At 34.4% G+C, this 21,638-nt stretch overlaps 1 protein-coding gene across 1 annotated transcript; it reads left to right on the top strand.

The window, feature by feature from the left end:
• Positions 1–17,985: 17,985 nt before the first annotated feature.
• Positions 17,986–21,369, top strand: LOC140833712 (nicotinamide adenine dinucleotide transporter 1, chloroplastic-like). Its single transcript, XM_073198038.1, has 9 exons — positions 17,986–18,475; positions 18,822–18,917; positions 19,211–19,317; positions 19,459–19,507; positions 19,631–19,740; positions 20,337–20,431; positions 20,529–20,617; positions 20,688–20,782; positions 20,882–21,369. Exons 1-9 carry the CDS (start codon positions 18,406–18,408, stop codon positions 21,131–21,133), a joined length of 963 nt encoding a protein of 320 aa, XP_073054139.1. The 5' UTR covers positions 17,986–18,405; the 3' UTR covers positions 21,134–21,369.
• Positions 21,370–21,638: the final 269 nt, after the last annotated feature.

The raw sequence follows: 21,638 nt of genomic DNA, 5'->3' as shown, positions 1-21,638 counted from the left end.
ATTGGAATCCACTTTCAGGTCCAAATCAGCAGGTTGTCCAACATGACGCAGCCCGAGAATAACAGAGAAATCCGCTGAACTAAAAAGTATTGAGATATCTTCACCAACAATTAACGAGCACAAATCAAACTGAAATCTATTGAGAACATAATCAATTCTCGAACTACTTATTGCAAGGACATGGATATCTGTAGAACCCGTAAATTGGACTGCGTATAAGCCATGCATAATTTCTAGTATTTAAATTAAAATGATTTTTATTGCATGAGTATTTAAATTCTTTTCTTTAAATTTATTTATTTTACGCAGTAGTTTAATTGTTACCTTTTCAGTTAAATAAGTGAGGGCGGACTGGAGATGGAATATCGAGATAAGTTAATAAAGACCTATTTAAGAAGTGGTAATTTAGCATTTTAGTAAATATATTAAAAAGTTGGCATGCATGCAAGTTATTAAACTTCTTTGGTATTTTATTTAATTGTTTTAAAACATTAAATGCATGTTTATTTCATTAATTTATGTTTGATTATCTTTATGCATTTTAGACATAATTCATGCATGATAGGATTTGTTTAATGAAATTTTAAAAATTCGTGCATGAAGATTTTTAAGTTGCATTCGAGCAAGGATCGAAGACCGGAGAATTTTCAGGAAAATTATTTTATTACATGATCTATTTTATAAATTTATTTAAAGTGTTTTAAGTGTATTTTTCGGAAATGGGATGTTATTGGGTAATTTACCACAGAATTTTAATTTTTAACGGTACGTGAATTTTTATCGAATCGGGAGACTTTTTAAGGATTCGGCTAATCTTTTCAAAATTTTTCCAACACGAAATATTTTTCGAGAATACGTTTGAATTTAATGGGCCCACTTTAGACTTATTGGGCTTGAAACCCTTTTGAGAACTTTTAAAATACAATCTTGGCCCATTAAATAATATTTTATATATATAATTAACCACCTAAACTTAATTTAACCTAAACCTAAACTCTTAACAGCCGACACTCCCTCCCCCAGCTGCTCCCTCTCTCGGATTCAGCGCTACTCTTCTAGGAAAAACCTTCGGTGTTCATTTGTCCTTGCTAGGGAAGCTCTCATCTTCTCGTTTTCTTTATCATCAACACCACAAGGCACGATTGCAACCTCCTTTCTGCATCACGCATGTTTTATTACTATTATGTTTGAGTTTTGCATGCTTTACTCTCGATCCAACCGAGTGTGTTTGAGATTTTTGGGTTTCACGAGCATATCGCATATTTATGCCTCAACTCTCACGTTTCTGGTTTTGTGCGAAGGACCGCTGTGTGGGTAATGACAAGGGAGCTTACAGGAGGGTAGTGCGAGGTTGTGGTGATGGCGTAAGATTTTGGACAGATTGGGAGAGGGCCGAGAGGTATAGGAGGGTAGAGCTTTTGGCGTTGGGTGATTTCACCGTTCTTCGCAAGTGGTGCTGCATGGGGCCGATCGTGTGATTAAGGTAGGTCTTTTAAGGTCTAAGCTAGGTCCATGTGGTGGGTTTAGAGAGGACCGAAGGGTGATGAAATGGGGGGACATGTGGTGTAATGAGATGATGACATGGGGGGCCGAGAGTTATTACTTGTTGGATCTTCCAGCCGTAAGTTTTGAATATGGTTTTAGAGTTTTTAGTGTCTTTTAGGTGTTTTTAAAATATGATAAAAAGTTGGGAAGATTTCGGTTTAGTTTCGAGATGATTCGGGTTAAAACAGGGATCCCGGTTTAAGTTTTAAAACGAATTAGACAAGCTGCGATTTTGGCTCGAGTTTACGTCTAAGAAAGCTTTTAAAAATGTTTTGGGACATTTTAAGGAGCTCGGTAAGCTTCGAGTCGATTTTAGAGGTCCAGGGTTAAAACGATAATTTTTGGGTTTCCAGGGGCAAAATGGTCATTTTGCACCCGTGGTGAGATTTTGGTCCTTGCAGCGCCCTGAGCACAAATCATGATAATTTTAAATGTTCATGCATCACGTTTACGATTTTTACGCTATTATAATAATTATGGTGCATGCTTGGTTTAAAAGAATTAAGAGAGAATAAGTGAGAAATTGAAGAGCACTCCGTCTCCGCCGCGCCGCGTAGTTATTTCGTTTGTTTTCTGTCAAAACAAACCAAGGCATGTTTATATCTTCTTTCACTTTTCAATCAAGCCATATAGATATTTTTAAATATCGCAAGTACATGATTTTAATGCAAGAAGATCGAAATTGTTCATATTTGATTATGTTGGTTAATTATATTACGTGCAAAATATTAATTTTGAGATTTATGCGATATTGCTTGTGGTCACTTTACTATCATGATTAAATCCGGTCGCCAGTTACCTGTCAGTTCAGTTGTTTCACCCAGTATACTGTGGCAGTAGTCTGATCAGACGTACATTATTAAACCCGGTCGCCAGTTACGAGTCCGGTCGCCAGTTACCGGTCAGTTCAGTTCAGGGGCCACTTGCGTAGACCATAATCTCAACAGAAAATTATTACATGCTTTTTCAGTACAGGGCTCCAAGGAGAAAACATTTTCACTATGATTTTCAGTTCAGTTATGCACGTATTATAATTGCTCATGATAAGTTATTTTCACGTTATGCCTCATGACATGATATTTTTACTCCCATGCAAATTTTACTATATTATTTACTGTTTATTAACGATATATGCATGTTGAGTCTTTTAGACTCACTAGACTTGATTGTTGTAGGTACTGAAGATGACGGGGCCGATGGCGGGGATCAGTGAGCTAGCTTAGGTCGGCAGTAGTGGAACCCGAGGACCTCATTTACAGAACTTGCCATTTTTTTATGCTCAAACATTTTATCAGTTGTTGGATACTTTAACTTATTATTTTGGCGAGTAATAATTTCTTCCGCTGCTATTTTGAACATTTAAATGTGACTTATCAGTTGATTTTGTGAATGAGAAAATTTTGATTATTTTAAAAAGAAAATTTTAAATTTTTCTGCAAATTTGCAAACACAGATTTTCGGGTCATTATAGCTGGTATCAGAGCAATGGTTCTGTAAAGGGTTGCACTACTACTGACCTCGAGAAGCTCACGAAGTCACGTCTTCGGTCTGTAAGTTTTACATTTATGCATTTTATTTAAAGCATGAATTTTTTTAAACAGCATGTTTCCATGTAATATTTTACGTTCAGATTTTAATTGTTCAGTGTTTATTTAAATTTAAAAATAAATTATGGAATTATGCATGTTGGGTTTGTTTGGAATTGGACATGTCTAAGCATTCGAATATTGGGCTTTAGGAGAGGTTGAAAATGATTTGACTATATTAATTTTTAGGTCAGTAGTGTTGATGTCCTCCTTATGGGTTATAAGTTAATCTTGAAAATTATGAATGTTTTCGGGACTTGTAGAATTTGCAAGAAATTAATGATGGTTTATGGTTGCTAGTTGAATTAAATTTTTGAGGATTCCATGTAAGGATTAATGATTCGAAGACTACGACGAATCTTGGAAAGTATAAAATTGTAGAAATTATTTCGGATGCATGCTCTACCTAGTTGGATTTAAGGATTGAATTGCATAAAGTAAGAATTTTAAAGACCCAATTGTAATAATCCATAATTTGAGGACCTAGGGGCAAAACAAAAAATTCTAAGGGAATATTTTTGAATTTACCAAATTTTGGGATTTAATTGTGAGTTCGAGAATTTAAAAGTTTAATGAGGTAAAGATGGAAAATTTTATGAGGACAATGATGCAAATTTCGAAGAGTTGTAGGGCCAAAATGTAATTTGGAGAACTGTAAGGGTCAGATCATAATTTTCAAAATTTTAAGGATTAAATACGAACTTTTGAGGAATTGGAATTTTAAGTATTTATAGAATTGTAAGACGTGTTATGTGAATTAATTTTGGGTTTAATAAACTTAAGGCTATGGAACCTTATGATGCGGGAAATCTATAAAATGAAATTGAGAATACTGAGGACTAATGGATAACTGTGGAACTTTCGAGATTTAGGGAAAAATTGGATGATATTCGAGGAAAGTAAGAATTAATTTTACAATTTTAAGAAAATTGAGAACTTATTTAGTAGTAAGTGAGAATTGAACGGTTTAAATGATAGGAATTTTCGGTTATTTAGGCTCGAAGGAAATATAGAATATTTAGATATTTGGATTATAATGTTATAATGAATGGTAACCAAGGACATTGTAGGATGAATCAATCTTAGACGTGAAAATTTAAGCGTTAGTGAAATCATGTTGTGGCAAACTAAGGATTTAAAGTGAGGACGATTTAAGATAAATTTGATCGGCTAGTTAAGTTATAAGGATAAACATGAAGTTAGTAAATTTTTGGGAACATAAGTTTGATGTGTCACAAGTTTTAGTCATAATCTTAACAGTTAATATTATACCTTGTGAGAATTTAAATTTTTTAGGAAAGTTGGGTACGATGATGGTTAGTTTAATTGGTAGACGCACGTAAGAGGTGAGGTAGACACCTTGTCTTGAGAAATTTTGGAAGTCATTAACAAACTTGGGACTAAACGGATATGTGTATTGGAATTATTTTATTCAAAGCTATTTGGATTAGGTAAGTTTGAATTTCAAATTTATGGGATATTTGTTCATACGGAAATTTTGGGTGGAATAAAACAAAAGGGAATTAGTTGTGTTCAATATAAGTTATCAATTGATGAATATTAAGATTATTTTTATCAAGTAAGAAATCTAAAAGCTTGATATGGGAATTCTAGAATTCTATGGGTTATAAGTGAAATTGATTTATTAAAGTTAGTCTAATGCTACCATGGGCTAACTTATTAAGTTTATATGCTAGAATTAAGTAAGCATTAAGGACACATAAGAATGAGACAATTGTTCCAATGAGGAAGTCCAGAGTTCTAGGCATCAACTATATTGTAATTGGGAAGAGAATAGTTTGAGCAGGTATTTGATGCTAGAAGTGTTGTTATTCGGGTAGAAGGTCGATGTTGTATAATTGAGTTTTATGAATTGACGTTATTCGAGGTTTAAGATTTACAACAATTTCACATCCGGGATGCACTTATAAATAATAAGTTACGTAAGTTTGGTGCCGTAAGATAAAAATTCGATTCAAAGATTCTAGGCTAATACTACAGTGAGGGTGAAATAAGGTTTAAGCTTTAAGCGTTCTACTGATAATAGAAGCCGATCAGTAAATTTTGGTACAAAGGTTTCTTATGTCGAACTGCATAAATGCTAATATAATAGGTCGATGAATATTACGAGTATAGTATAAGAAAAGTAATGTGCGATAAGTTTGGACATCCATTTCTAGAAGGAGGAATTGTGAGATAAGTCAAACTTCGAGGTTATAGAAAAATAGAAGTAAGTCGTCATAAGTCGCTTTAAGTTGCGATTCGCGAACGAGGTTTAAGGTAGGCAATTTAATTAGGATTGAAGAGACGTAAGGACAGCTTAATATTTATATTATCAGAGTAGCGCATCGGAAGCGTGGATTATTAGGATTCTAGAATTAAGGGTCTAAACTTTTTGTTTATCGAGGATAAGCGAATTTCGAGGACGAAATTTCTTTTAAGGGGGGAAGGGTTGTAGAACCCGTAAATTGGACTGCGTATAAGCCATGCATAATTTCTAGTATTTAAATTAAAATGATTTTTATTGCATGAGTATTTAAATTCTTTTCTTTAAATTTATTTATTTTACGCAGTAGTTTAATTGTTACCTTTTCAGTTAAATAAGTGAGGGCGGACTGGAGATGGAATATCGAGATAAGTTAATAAAGACCTATTTAAGAAGTGGTAATTTAACATTTTAGTAAATATATTTTAAAAAGTTGGCATGCATGCAAGTTATTAAACTTCTTTGGTATTTTATTTAATCGTTTTAAAACATTAAATGCATGTTTATTTCATTAATTTATGTTTGATTATCTTTATGCATTTTAGACATAATTCATGCATGATAGGATTTGTTTAATGAAATTTTAAAAATTCGTGCATGAAGATTTTTAAGTTGCATTCGAGCAAGGATCGGAGACCGGAGAATTTTCAGGAAAATTATTTTATTACATGATCTATTTTATAAATTTATTTAAAGTGTTTTAAGTGTATTTTTCGGAAATGGGATGTTATTGGGTAATTTACCACAGAATTTTAATTTTTAACGGTACGCGAATTTTTATCGAATCGGGAGACTTTTTAAGGATTCGGCTAATCTTTTCAAAATCTTTCCAACACGAAATATTTTTCGAGAATACGTTTGGATTTAATGGGCCCACTTTAGACTTATTGGGCTTGAAACCCTTTTGAGAACTTTTAAAATACAATCTTGGCCCATTAAATAATATTTTATATATATAATTAACCACCTAAACTTAATTTAACCTAAACCTAAACTCTTAACAGCCGACACTCCCTCCCCCAGCTGCTCCCTCTCTCGGATTCAGCGCTACTCTTCTAGGAAAAACCTTCGGTGGTCATTTGTCCTTGCTAGAGAAGCTCTCATCTTCTCGTTTTCTTTATCATCAACACCACAAGGCACGATTGCAACCTCCTTTCTGCATCACGCATGTTTTATTACTATTATGTTTGAGTTTTGCATGCTTTACTCTCGATCCAACCGAGTGTGTTTGAGATTTTTGGGTTTCACGAGCATATCGCATATTTATGCCTCAACTCTCACGTTTCTGGTTTTGTGCGAAGGACCGCTGTGTGGGTAATGACAAGGGAGCTTACAGGAGGGTAGTGCGAGTGTAAGGTCCGAGATTATAGAAATGATATTATTTTAAACCGAGATTATTGAATTAGAGAATTATGGAGTGTTGAATTATATTACAAGATGTTTGCAATTATTTAGGATTAAATTGAATTAAAAAGATTGAGCGGGGACCAATTTGCAAATAGTGAAAAGTTGAGGGACTCAAGTGCAATTATGGAAAAGTTGACACATGTCTCTAGCCATGCAATTTGACTTGTACGTGTGATTCTTTCCCATTTCATTACACAATTCAGAAATTCAGCAGCAAGGCAACCGAGAGCTTTTCCCTCAAGCTCTTTTTCATTTCAAAAATTTATCATGCAAGATCTAGCCGTCTGATTTTTTATCTGAGCCTAGTTCCGTGCTTTTCTTGGCAAAAGCTTCCAAAGGATGTAAGTTTCATTGAGTTTTAAAATCATTTGAAAAGATGATGTTGTGGGAATTTGATATAATTCATATATGATGTTCTTGACATGTTAGACATCGTAGAACCGAAGTCAGATCAGGAAACAGATTGATTCTGGAATTGTTATGATTTTTCAGATTATATTAATTGAAATTGAATAGATTTGGATTATAGACTGATTACAAATCGTATCGAATATGGGTTATGATTTGTAATTAATATCTGGTGATATGGTATTGACGGGAATACTGAGATTGTGCTGTTATGCCGCTGATTTGAGTTAATTCAGATTAATCAGATTCAGAGTTGAATTGAGAATGGAATATTGATAATATGATTCTCGATATATCGTTTCAGATTTAAAGAGACAGTCTTGAGTTCAGAACTGATATTGATATTGTGCCTGTTTTATATTGTCATTTCCAGATTGAGAATGGACCGAGATAGAGTCGGGACTTCTTCTTCTTTTGAGCGAGAAGATAAAGGTATAAATTAATGTTGAGTTGGGATTGCACAACTCGAGGGAGGTTTGACTCGAGTTTCCCCTAAATCACATACTTTACCTTATTGCATTGATATTTGCATTAAGTTGATTGATGTACTTGTTCTCTTGATATTAGATGACAGGTATTAGACGAGTTATCTTGTGATTGAAGTGCCGGATAGTGGTGGTATCGCCACGGCACATTGCACGATGTCTCAAGATAGGATATTAGCGATAGAGCTACAGTCCTTGACGGTTAGGTCAGGACACTGGATGTTTGGTTATATCGAGTAATGGAATCTATTACGGAATTCGATATAGGAACACCATATTTGGTTATATCGAGTAAAGGGTATTGGAATTCTTCTATTACGGAATTCGATATAGGAATACCAGGGCACTGGTTATATCGAGTAATAGAGATTATGGTTCCATCCTTTACGGAATTCGATATAGGAATACCACATCTGGAAACCGGGATCCCTAGACTAGGATTGAGTCTAGTCTAAAACGTGGAGTCACGAGCTTGAGTGACAGTTATATTGATTGATATGGATTGATGTTGATTATGTTCCTGAATATGGTTCATGTCATTTTATGTTCCGGATATTGGTACATATTTAGAATAGAAATTATTCTTGATATTGAATTATGTTCCTGATATTGGTACATGTTTAGAATAGGAGTTATTCTTGATATTGATTATGTTCCTGATATTGGTACATGTCTAGATTAGAAATTATTCTTGATATTGAATTATGTTCCTGATATTGGTACATGTTTAGAATAGGAATTATTCTTGATATTGATTTATGTTCCTGATATTGGTAAATGCTTGGAATAGGATTTATTCTAGAGATTGAATTATGTTCCTGATTAGGGTACATGTTTAGAATATGATTTATGCTTGTTATTGATTTATATCATGACGTTGATATAGGATATGATTTTTGTTATATGCTCTTATATGATTTATATGATTGCATGTATACATGATTTATACTGAGAATGTAATTCTCACCGGAGTTATCCGACTGTTGTCTTGTCTGTATGTGTGCATGGCAACAGGTGGGATAGGAGCGGGGTCAAGACGAGAACGAGGCTGGATTAGATAGCGTGGAGATCCGGGCTTCAGAAGCAACTTAGGATTCAGCACCGACATGTAGTTGAACCTAGTTGGATTATTGTAGATGACATCAGATTTGTATGTTCATGTTTAACATGTAATTTGATTTTAATTACATTACGTTTCCGCTTTGCATTTTAAAAGAAAAAAATTTAGACCCTGTTTATTATGAATGATTAAATATTCCTAAAGATGATTAAGGAATGGATTAGCGTCCGGGTCCCCACAACAGGTGGTATCAGAGCTGTAGGTCCTTGAACTGTAGGTTCCTTAGCACTGAGATAGAAAAGAGTGAGCGGGGTAGAATGTGTTTTCTTTCCTGCTTTTGATTGCTAGCATGTGATATAGTATTATGTTGATTTACATTGAGTATGCTAGCATGCCAGCATGTTTTATTGCGTTTAAATGTACGTTACCTGAATATCTGAATTGATTTGGTAATATATCTGATTTGAAAATAAATCAGAACCAATTTTGATCAGAAGGTAAGCTGATCAGAAAGGGATTGAGATTGATTATCTCCTGTGATTACTGACTCCTGTGATCATCAGATATACCTCGTAGAAGAATTTCAGAAAGGGGTAGTACTTCGTCTGATCAGATAGATGTATCAGAAATTCAGATGAAAACTAAATTGAAAGAGTTTCAGTTATTTCAGCAGCCGATTCTGAGTGGTATCGGGACGTCTGAAGAGTATGAGAACTGGTTGGATGACATAGAAATACTGTTCGAATTACTTAATTGTACAGATGAACAGAGAATTAAACTGGTATTCCCTCAGTTACGAGAAGCTGCCAGAAGTTGGTGGATTACACCCAAAGGAGTACTAGAACTGAGAGGTTCCCGAGGATTTCAGGGAGCTGGATCATCTGGATATGGTGATCAAGGAACAGACCCAGGACACACTTGATGATATAGTGGCAGGTATTGTTCCTCTATGATTATGATGCATATGTATTGATATATACTAATGCAATCATTATGATTATCCTTGATTGGGTGGCACTGATATATGCTTTACCTGTTGGTTTTGTATCTACTGTAGTATTGCTTCTTTACCTTTTGGAGAAAGAATTTGATATCAGTGATATTCTGTGGGATATGATATACTGCAGTAAGTTGAAAATGAGATTGAATTAGACTAGATTGTACTTGTATTGTCTGATGATGACTGCATAATGGATATTGATATATTGAACAAGTACATAGCTATGATAGATTCTTGCCAGGAGATGGTAAGATTCGGACCTGAAATGGCCAAGGAATAAATGATATACGGTAAGGATTCTTGATTTTGAATTCCTTGATATCTGTATTGTTTATGATTCGATGATTATCGAAAGGAATGGAGTAATTCCTTATGTATTCAGTTGATGACTGAAGCTGAGCCTATCATGAATTGATTTACTAATAGCAAGAGGTTTGCTATAGTCTTTCAGATGAGATTGCATGGTTGTCCTGGATTAGGAAGAATGATTTCAGCCTTGATTTGATACCAGGTATTGGTTTCATTTTATAATTTGTATAGACTGATACTGATTGAACTGAAAGAATTGAGATATCAGTTGAAAGAATTATTGTCTAAGAGTTAGAGTTACATTTGAATATATGTTTCTCTGGAAAGTATTTCAGTTCCGATGATGGATTGATAAATCCTGTGTTCAGCAATATTCTGAAGACATTATGCTCGTTTTATCTATGACATTTTGATATATTCGCAGCGTATGATTGAATTGAATATTTTGAGACTGAGATTGTTGTATACAGAATTGTTCGGATATGAATCTCGATTGTAACAGACTGTATTCAAAGTCGGTGATATCTGAAGATGGTATACTGACTGATTATAGTACTGCTGAGATAGTGATCAGTGACTGAGAACGACATTGAATATGGCAGCATTTCAGAGATGTCAGAAATGTCAGAGATTGTGTCTTATGCAGTCATTAGATCAGCATTGCGTACTGATATTCTGAATCTGATCCGCTATTATTATCACTCTGAGTATGTGTTTGATATCGATTGTTATGAATCGTTGAGATTATATACAGTGCAGTCGAGTCAGAACTGATTTTGAGGATTTAAAGCAGTTCAGAAGTTGAATCAGACTGTTCAGAACTTGATTTTGATAGTCAGAACAGTGTGTCAGAGCCGATTACCAGGTAGGTAATATTTTATTTTATATGATTAGCTGATTTGTTTATGTTAGATATTCGAATTGGAAATTGACAGGTATTGTCAGATGCACACAATAGTAGATTTGATACTATTCTGGTAACAGGAAATGTGTGATAATTCGAATAGACAGTTTTGATATAAACAAATGAAATCAGTTATGACAGAATTTGTATGGAAATGTCTAAATCGCTGCCAGATGAAGACAGAAAGATAGAATTTGTAGATTGATTATCTTGATTATTGATTTCTAAATAGAAATGGGAGTACATTTCTATAGACTGTGTGATGACACTACTGAAATCTTTCTTAGATGGGGTTGTGATGTGATTATGATTGAACGATTGTTCAAATCTGTACATGTTATATTGTACAGGATGACGTACAAATATGACCCGACGACTAAGAAGTATGTCAGAAAAGGGGTTAGATTGTATTAAATGCCAAAGTTGATTTTATCAGACTGTGACTTTCGTTTGATTTTGTACTTTTGGCTGAGTATGTAGCATGATTTGTCGTCTATGAATTATAGATGAAAGGATAGTCGGAGTGAATTATCCTGAGACTGGAGGATATCCAGGAAATGTAGTGCTTGATTTTAGCACTAGTTGACATGATTCATTGTCATTTGTGATTTATTGTACAATAATAGCTATTAGATGATTATCGAAATAGCTTTATTCGAGGTATTGTACAGTGAGAACTGCGAATTTCCTTCGTATGGGAATGATATTGCGGTGATACCTGAGATAGGATCAGAAATCTGATAAGAAAATGAAACTGATTCAGAAGAAAATGAAAACAACTCAAAATTAATAGACTAAATATGCTAACGTCGGAAGATGATTGTTAGTATTTGAAGCCGAAGATTGAGTATGTCTTTGACTGGAATTAACAGATAAGGATATTGATTGTGATGAGCTATGAATTAGTATATACGGATGTTATACAGCTAGTATTGCGAGACTGATTTTATCAGAGTTATGTTAAGGGGGTATTACGATGCTATACTTCTTGAATTCTTATTCCAGATTGGAATCAGAAATCCGTAAAAGAAAAATATTTCAGAACGAAGATTATTCTATTGTTGATAACACAGTAAGGTTATCAGTAGGTCAATGAGACTATCTGAAAGACTGAATTGGATATGAGATTGAAATTTCAGAATTGATTCATTGAGATAAGTTTTCTGATTTACCTCTTGTATATGTTTCGTGTTGATATCTGACTTGATTACCTGTGATTTCGAGGACGAAATCGTATCTTAGAGGGGGAGAATTGTAAGGTCCGAGATTATAGAAATGATATTATTTTAAACCGAGATTATTGAATTAGAGAATTATGGAGTGTTGAATTATATTACAAGATGTTTGCAATTATTTAGGATTGAATTGAATTAAAAAGATTGAGCGGGGACCAATTTGCAAATAGTGAAAAGTTGAGGGACTGAAGTGCAATTATGGAAAAGTTGACACATGTCTCTAGCCATGCAATTTGACTTGTACGTGTGATTCTTTCCCATTTCATTACACAATTCAGAAATTCAGCAGCAAGGCAACCGAGAGCTTTTCCCTCAAGCTCTTTTTCATTTCAAAAATTTATTATGCAAGATCTAGCCGTCTGATTTTTTATCTGAGCCTAGTTCCGTGCTTTTCTTGGCAAAAGCTTCCAAAGGATGTAAGTTTCATTGAGTTTTAATATCATTTGAAAAGATGATGTTGTAGGAATTTGATATAATTCATATATGATGTTCTTGACATGTTAGACATCGTAGAACCGAAGTCAGATCAGGAAACAGATTGATTCTGGAATTGTTATGATTTTTCAGATTATATTAATTGAAATTGAATAGATTTGGATTATAGACTGATTACAAATCGTATCGAATATGGGTTATGATTTGTAATTAATATCTGGTGATATGGTATTGACGGGAATACTGAGATTGTGCTGTTATGCCGCTGATTTGAGTTAATTCAGATTAATCAGATTCAGAGTTGAATTGAGAATGGAATATTGATATTATGATTCTCGATATATCGTTTCAGATTTAAAGAGACAGTCTTGAGTTCAGAACTGATATTGATATTGTGCCTGTTTTATATTGTCATTTCCAGATTGAGAATGGACCGAGATAGAGTCGGGACTTCTTCTTCTTTTGAGCGAGAAGATAAAGGTATAAATTAATGTTGAGTTGGGATTGCACAACTCGAGGGAGGTTTGACTCGAGTTTCCCCTAAATCACATACTTTACCTTATTGCATTGATATTTGCATTAAGTTGATTGATGTACTTGTTCTCTTGATATTAGATGACAGGTATTAGACGAGTTATCTTGTGATTGAAGTGCCGGATAGTGGTGGTATCGCCACGGCACATTGCACGATGTCTCAAGATAGGATATTAGCGATAGAGCTACAGTCCTTGACGGTTAGGTCAGGACACTGGATGTTTGGTTATATCGAGTAATGGAATCTATTACGGAATTCGATATAGGAACACCATATTTGGTTATATCGAGTAAAGGGTATTGGAATTCTTCTATTACGGAATTCGATATAGGAATACCAGGGCACTGGTTATATCGAGTAATAGAGATTATGGTTCCATCCTTTATGGAATTCGATATAGGAATACCACATCTGGAAACCGGGATCCCTAGACTAGGATTGAGTCTAGTCTAAAACGTGGAGTCACGAGCTTGAGTGACAGTTATATTGATTGATATGGATTGATGTTGATTATGTTCCTGAATATGGTTCATGTCATTTTATGTTCCGGATATTGGTACATATTTAGAATAGAAATTATTCTTGATATTGAATTATGTTCCTGATATTGGTACATGTTTAGAATAGGAGTTATTCTTGATATTGATTATGTTCCTGATATTGGTACATGTCTAGATTAGAAATTATTCTTGATATTGAATTATGTTCCTGATATTGGTACATGTTTAGAATAGGAATTATTCTTGATATTGATTTATGTTCCTGATATTGGTAAATGCTTGGAATAGGATTTATTCTAGAGATTGAATTATGTTCCTGATTAGGGTACATGTTTAGAATATGATTTATGCTTGTTATTGATTTATATCATGACGTTGATATAGGATATGATTTTTGTTATATGCTCTTATATGATTTATATGATTGCATGTATACATGATTTATACTGAGAATGTAATTCTCACCGGAGTTATCCGACTGTTGTCTTGTCTGTATGTGTGCATGGCAACAGGTGGGATAGGAGCGGGGTCAAGACGAGAACGAGGCTGGATTAGATAGCGTGGAGATCCGGGCTTCAGAAGCAACTTAGGATTCAGCACCGACATGTAGTTGAACCTAGTTGGATTATTGTAGATGACATCAGATTTGTATGTTCATGTTTAACATGTAATTTGATTTTAATTACATTACGTTTCCGCTTTGCATTTTAAAAGAAAAAAATTTAGACCCTGTTTATTATGAATGATTAATATTCCTAAAGATGATTAAGGAATGGATTAGCGTCCGGGTCCCCACAGCGAGGTTGTGGTGATGGCGTAAGATTTTGGACAGATTGGGAGAGGGCCGAGAGGTATAGGAGGGTAGAGCTTTTGACGTTAGGTGTTTTCACCGTTCTTCGCAAGTGGTGCTGCATGGGGCCGATCGTGTGATTAAGGTAGGTCTTTTAAGGTCTAAGCTAGGTCCATGTGGTGGGTTTAGAGAGAAACGAAGGGTGATGAAATGGGGGGACATGTGGTGTAATGAGATGATGACATGGGGGGCCGAGAGTTATTACTTGTTGGATCTTCCAGCCGTAAGTTTTGAATATGGTTTTAGAGTTTTTAGTGTCTTTTAGGTGTTTTTAAAATATGATAAAAAGTTGGGAAGATTTCGGTTTAGTTTCGAGATGATTCGGGTTAAAACAGGGATCTCGGTCTAAGTTTTATAACGAATTAGACAAGCTACGATTTTGGCTCGAGTTTACGTATAAAAAAGCGTTTAAAAATTTTTTGGGACATTTTAAGGAGTTCGGTAATCTTCGAGTCGATTTTAGAGGTCCAGGGTTAAAAAGATAATTTTTGGGTTTCCAAGGGCAAAATGGTCATTTTGCACCCGGGGTGAGATTTTGGTCCGGCAACGCCCTGAGCACAAATCATGATATTTTTAAATGTTCATGCATCACGTTTATGATTTTTACGCTATTATAATAATTATGGTGCATGCTTGGTTTAAAGGAATTAAGAGAGAATAAGTGAGAAAGTGACAAGCACTCCGTCTCCGCCGCACCGCATCGTTATTTCGTTTGTTTTCTGTCAAAACAAACCAAGGCATGTTTATTTCTTCTATCACTCTTCAATCAAGCCATATAGATATTTTTAAATATCGCAAGTACATGATTTTAATGCAAGAAGATCGAAATTGTTCATATTTGATTATGTTGGTTAATTATATTACGTGCAAAATTTTAATTTTGAGATTTATGCGATATTGCTTGTGGTCACTTTACTATCATGATTAAATCCGGTCGCCAGTTACCGGTCCGGTCGTCAGTTACCGGTCATGGGAGCATTATTAAATCCGGTCGCCAGTTACCGGTCTGGTCGCCAGGTTTCACCCAGTATACTGTGGCAGAAGTCTGATCAGACGTACATTATTAAACTCGGTCGCCAGTTACCGGCCAGTTCAGTTCAGTTCAGGGGCCACTTGCGTAGACCATAATCTCTCAACAGAAAGCTTTTTCAATAGAGGGCTCCAAGAAGCAAACATTTTCACTATAATTTTTAGTTCAGTTATGCACGTATTATAATTGCTCATGATAAGTTATTTTCACGTTATGCCTCATGACATGATATTTTTACTCCCATGCAAATTTTACTATATTATTTACTCGTTATTTACGATATATGCATGTTGAATCTTTAGACTCACTAGACTTGATTGTTGTAGGTACTGATGATGACGGGGCCGAGGGCGGGGACCAGTGAGCTAGCTTGGGTCGGCAGTAGTGGAACCCGAGGACCTCATTTACAGAACTTGCCATTTTTTTATGCTCAAACATTTTATCAGTTGTTGGATACTTTAACTTATTATTTTGGCGAGTAATAATTTCTTCCGCTGCTATTTTGAACATTTAAACGTGACTTATTAGTTGATTTTGTGAATGAGGCAGTTTTGATTATTTTAAAAAGAAAATTTTAAATTTTTCCACAAATTTACAAACACGGATTTTCGGGCCGTTATAATATCAATCCATTTCGCAAACGGAGTATCTTTTATCCGACCAATTTGTTGCTCACCTAAGACAGGCTTCGGTTTTCTCATCACGGATTTAAAGAAATGGGAGGAACAACGTGAAAGTAGCTTTGAACATAATTCATTTTCTTCCTTCTGCTAATTACCAGATTCAAAAAGGTTCTTCTCAACAGCAAACTCTACATTAGAAAACGAGAAAAAGATAAGAAATATATCTCTGATGTGTGTGTATGTGTGTGTGTATATATATATATATATCAAAACACAATTTTTTTTTACAAATAATCTAGGCTAAATATAAACCCAAATAAAGAGAGTCGATCAAGTATCAATCACATTACTATTAACATAAAAATAACGTGGTCATTAGGGATAAATGGTTCATAAAGCCAACACTTTTTCACCTGATTTATAAACTTTATTTGTAATATTCAGAAATAATGCAATATAAATAAAAAACCAATTTGATAACAATATGAAAAAAGAAACTCTAGAAATTGGGGATAAATGTTCCTAATCAATGGGAAAAAATTTCGAGCACTCACTGTCCAAACAAGAAAAAATTTGAGAAACAAAATAGCGAAATCATAATAATAGGGTTCAATTTAAAAATTACAGATATATACAAACCGTTCTCTGATTTTTCTCTTTCACAACTTTCTTCACTATCTTTTTTTTGTGGTGATTTACTCGTCCTTCTCTCCTTTGATTCTATACTCTTCTTCGGATTCTTGTACTCAAGTTTTTTACCTATTTCGTCTCTATGTTGTTCAATTTCTCTGCCAAGGATTCCTCCGATTCACAGTGGCATGAAGTATATAGCGTTTGTGAGACGTTGGGAATTATGAAGATTAATGTCGGGAAGATATAAAACAAATACAAGAGGGAACCGTAAAAATAAAAACAAATACAAGAGGGTGTTTAAGGGTTTTTGAAAATTAACAAGGGCAACAACGTAACTTCATGCGATTTAGGGACTTTAAACATATATTAAAATGGGTCGGGGAGTTAAAAGTGATATTTTCTGACATAGGGACTAGAAACACATTTCAATTTACTTTTGAGGATTTTTGAGAAGTTTTCCCATAAATATATGGCGAATGATGTTAAAAATAGTGATTGCTTTTTGCTGGTATGATCTATCTAATCTAACCTAACCTAACAATAAAATATAATGTTATGTTTTATATATAATGAATTAACCATGTAATCTATTTTTTCAAACTGTGAAATTCGTGGTGTTATTTTTTTAGTTCGTAACTAAGTAAAATTAAATTAAACACAAAATTCAAATGACACGGTCTCACGGATAAATATGAGAAATAGATATTTTATTTGTGTTTTTCATAAAAAAAAATATTATTTTTTTATATCAAAATCATTATTTTTTAAAAAATATATGAGACAAACTTCACAAAAGTGCCGTGATTCCGTGAAGAACTATGATTACATCACTACAATATTAATTAACATGCTTAAATATAGGTTGTTCTATATTTGAAATAATGATCAAACTATCTCTTTGGATGGAGAGAGATTATATTATAAATTTTTATCTATGAGATTGATCATTTTATCGATATTCACAATAAAAAGTAATACTCTTAGTATATAAATATATTTTTTTATAAATGACTGAAATAAAAAATCTATCTCACAAAATATGATCGATGAGCACAAATTTTTGTCTATAATTAAAATACACAATTTATTTATTGATGTAAAACAGACAAAAGGATGGATGGATATTTAATAAGAGTTTGAAGTTTGAAGTGAGTCTAGCGAATGACCGAATCCATCGTCAAGAATTTTTATCCTCTCGTTCGTATTTTGTCTTTCACCGGGTTCCGTTTCATCTTCTTCCTGATTCTGATTCTGACGCTTGATCCAATCCCCAAAGGAGCGAGGGGGATCAATAACCCTAACGTTTAGCGTTCAACAACATCTTGCTTGGTCCTTCTGTTGATTTTTTCCGTCAATAAGCCCTAGATTTTTGTGGAGTTATTGGGGGTGGTGTTGAATTTTTTTGGAAGAAGAATTGTTTTCACCGTCGAGAAAGGGGTCGGTCGATTTGATCTATTTGAGTTGTACGGATTGGCCATGCTACGGTTGTCCTCGCCGATCGTTCTCTTGAGAGAGGACTCTGACATCGCCGCCAATCAAGAAGTTGATTTTGCTTTTACTGTTTTAAAATTTTCTTATTACTGTAAATTTCCCCATGGCCATACAAGCTCACGGCCCTAGTCCCAAGGGCCTTCTTTGCAATGCTGGTGCCGGTGCGGCAGCTGGTAAAGTTTCTTCAAGTACCTTCTTTTTAAATTTATCGCTCTTCAACTTCCAATAGTGTGCATGTGCTTGGTAAAAGAATTTTTTTTTAAAAATAGCTTTTTTTAATACGAAGTTCATAAGTTTCAACTTGCTGCCACATATTTTCCTGATATTAATTTTATCGAATTCTGTATTTTTTTTGCCTATCTTCGCTTTCCCAGTATTGAAAACTTGTAGGTGTGCCATGTTTTTACGTTACGTACCGATATGACAGAGGTTTAACATCTCTTTTACTTTTTATAATAAAAGTGACACAATGAAGTAATTGGCGATAATCTGATGAGATTGAGTTCCATAATGGTGCAGGAGTGATTGCAGCTACTTTTGTGTGTCCTTTAGATGTTATCAAGACTAGGTTCCAGGTCCATGGACTGCCGCAGCTTTCTAATGCTAATGTCAAAGGTTAGAAAAATTATTGTCATTTTTATTCTTTTCTTTTGTAAATATTGACTTTTGGATCCAACATGAAATTTTGATTTGAATATGCTTATAATATTGTTATTTTAAGCTTGAGAATGTTAAGTACTTGATAATATTAAGTGTGAGTGCTCTTCCATCTAGTTTTTAGTTTTGGTCGCCAGGAATGTTTGTCTTCTTATTTATTTCATGCTATCTTTTGAGACTGGTTGAGTCTGTCTTTAAGAATAGTTTCACAGGAGATTTAATGATGGTGATTGTTGTTTATTGTCGGCCAGGTAGTCTTATAGTTGGAAGTTTGGAACAAATATTTCAAAAGGAGGGCTTTCGTGGTATGTACCGCGGACTCTCTCCCACGGTGCTTGCATTGCTGCCAAATTGGGCAGTAAGTTATTAATTTTTGTTCTGTTTTTTACTATGGTTGCTGTTAGCATGGTTCTTTGTAAAATTAGGCAGTAAATCTCTCTCCTTTCCAAGAAGGTGATCAATAATAATTATAAATGGCATTTCCGTTGATTTCTCCCAGGTGTACTTCACCATTTATGAGCAACTAAAAAGTTTTCTTGGTGCTGATGGTGAGTTCATCATTGATTTTTATTTTATATCATGTTACTTCTATAATGGATATCAATTTTTTTCCTCCTTGTGTGGTGTTGTTATGTACGGTGTACCTTAACTATATGTTTCTGGAATTATAGATGTAAATCATCATCTCTCAGTTGGTGCTAATATGTTGGCTGCTTCTGGTGCTGGAGCTGCGACTACAATTGCAACAAATCCTCTCTGGGTTGTTAAGACAAGATTTCAAGTATGCTATTTGTGACATCCCATCCTTTTGAATGTGGAATATTTACTTGTAATATGGTTAGCATGTGGGACTAAGCTGACCCAATTGTGCCTTCTGGCCTGAACCAAGGAAATTTTGGAGACTTATTTTATGTTTTGTTTTATTGAATGACCATCGAGCTCCTGATTTATATAGAAACATGTTGTGTACGTGTATGAAGTATGTTGGAATTAGAATTGGTGAATGAAATATGAAATGTTCGGTTCGGCATTGTGGCCATGGTGTGGCCTCCTTTGCGGAACTTCATGGAATTTGAATTGGTTAGTTCAATTTATTTATTTTAAATTTATTGACATGAGAATTTATTGAATTTAAAAAATCCATTCCAGCGAATTTTGTAATTCATTTGTGTGGTAATTTACATTTGAATTCCTTACTGATTTTTTTACTAAAACTTATCTAATGATGAATTAAAATCCAAGACCGTTATCGGTTCAAACTTCAAACATTATGAACACTATCCTCCTAAGTCAAAATACAAGTCTTTGGTGTCAGTAGTGTCAATGTCTATATCACAACTAGATTGGGTTTAATCATTACTAATTTCGCTACTGCAGACACAAGAAATGAGAGGAGGTGTGGTGCTATATAGGAGCACGTTGTCTGCCTTGAGAAGAATTGCACATGAAGAGGGCATTCGAGGATTATACAGGTTAGTTAATCATTTCACAGAATCTCATGGATGATTCTGTTTTACTAATTTACCAAATATAATTCACTTCATAATGTCGTGAATGTTTTGTGTGCAGTGGCCTTGTGCCGGCTTTGGCTGGTATTAGTCATGTTGCAATTCAATTTCCAACATATGAGAAGATAAAATGTTACTTGGCTGATCGTGGTACTTAAGAGTCCCAAATTCTCTCTTCATGTTCATATTTCTATTCGTTAATTTATTCTGATGATGGTAGATAACACGACGATGGATAAACTTGGTGCAAGCAACGTCGCAGTGGCTTCATCAGTTTCTAAAATATTCGCTTCCACCTTGACGTATCCACATGAGGTGTGGATCAAATATTTGCTTTCAACTTTATGAGAAATAATCGGCACATCTTTGAATCTTGAAGAAATTCCTGAAATGAACCATCTCTACTGAATGCAGGTCGTGCGATCGAGGCTTCAGGAGCAAGGGCACCACTCTGAAAAGCGGTATTCTGGTGTTGTTGACTGCATTAAGAAAGTCTTCCAGCAAGATGGAATACCTGGTTTTTATCGAGGTTGTGCTACCAACCTCCTCAGAACCACACCAGCAGCTGTAATCACTTTCACCAGTTTTGAAATGATTCACCGCTTCCTTGTTGATGTATTCCCTCCAGACCATCAATCATTGCGAAATCACAAGTCTCCAAGTTGAATTCAAGCATTAACGATGACCGTCGTTTTAGCTCGTAAGTTATAAGCTTTTCTTGATTGATTCTATATTCCAACAGTTCCGAGAGCAAATATTTGGACTTCAATGATATGAGAGTTAAGATTTCTTTTAATTTATTGACAGACTTGGTAACTGATTCCATGCTATGCCATTTGCAGTCATTTTTTGTTGGTCTATTTTGCATAATAATATATGAAAGTTTAGAATAGTGGTGTTCATGATATACTCTAAAATAACATTTCTTGCGTCGCTCTTTCGGCTAAATTAATTCTGGAATCCCATGAATTAACAATTATATGTCCCTTCATCAATAAATATTTATCAAATGTAAAGTCAATCTAGTTGTATTGCACATCACATATAATCATGGATCAAAGAAAAAGTTGTGAAGAGCGTGAAGAATAGTTTTGATTATGATTATTTGTCAAATGGTCCCTCTTCACTGAAAAAAGATAGACAGGGCGTTAGGTTGAGAAGAACCTGGAAA

This window comes from Primulina eburnea, chromosome 6 (assembly GCF_022965805.1).
Source record: "Primulina eburnea isolate SZY01 chromosome 6, ASM2296580v1, whole genome shotgun sequence".
Lineage (NCBI taxonomy): Eukaryota > Viridiplantae > Streptophyta > Magnoliopsida > Lamiales > Gesneriaceae > Primulina > Primulina eburnea.
Note: the sequence above shows the minus strand (reverse complement) of the source record. Positions and strands in the feature narration are given on the sequence as shown.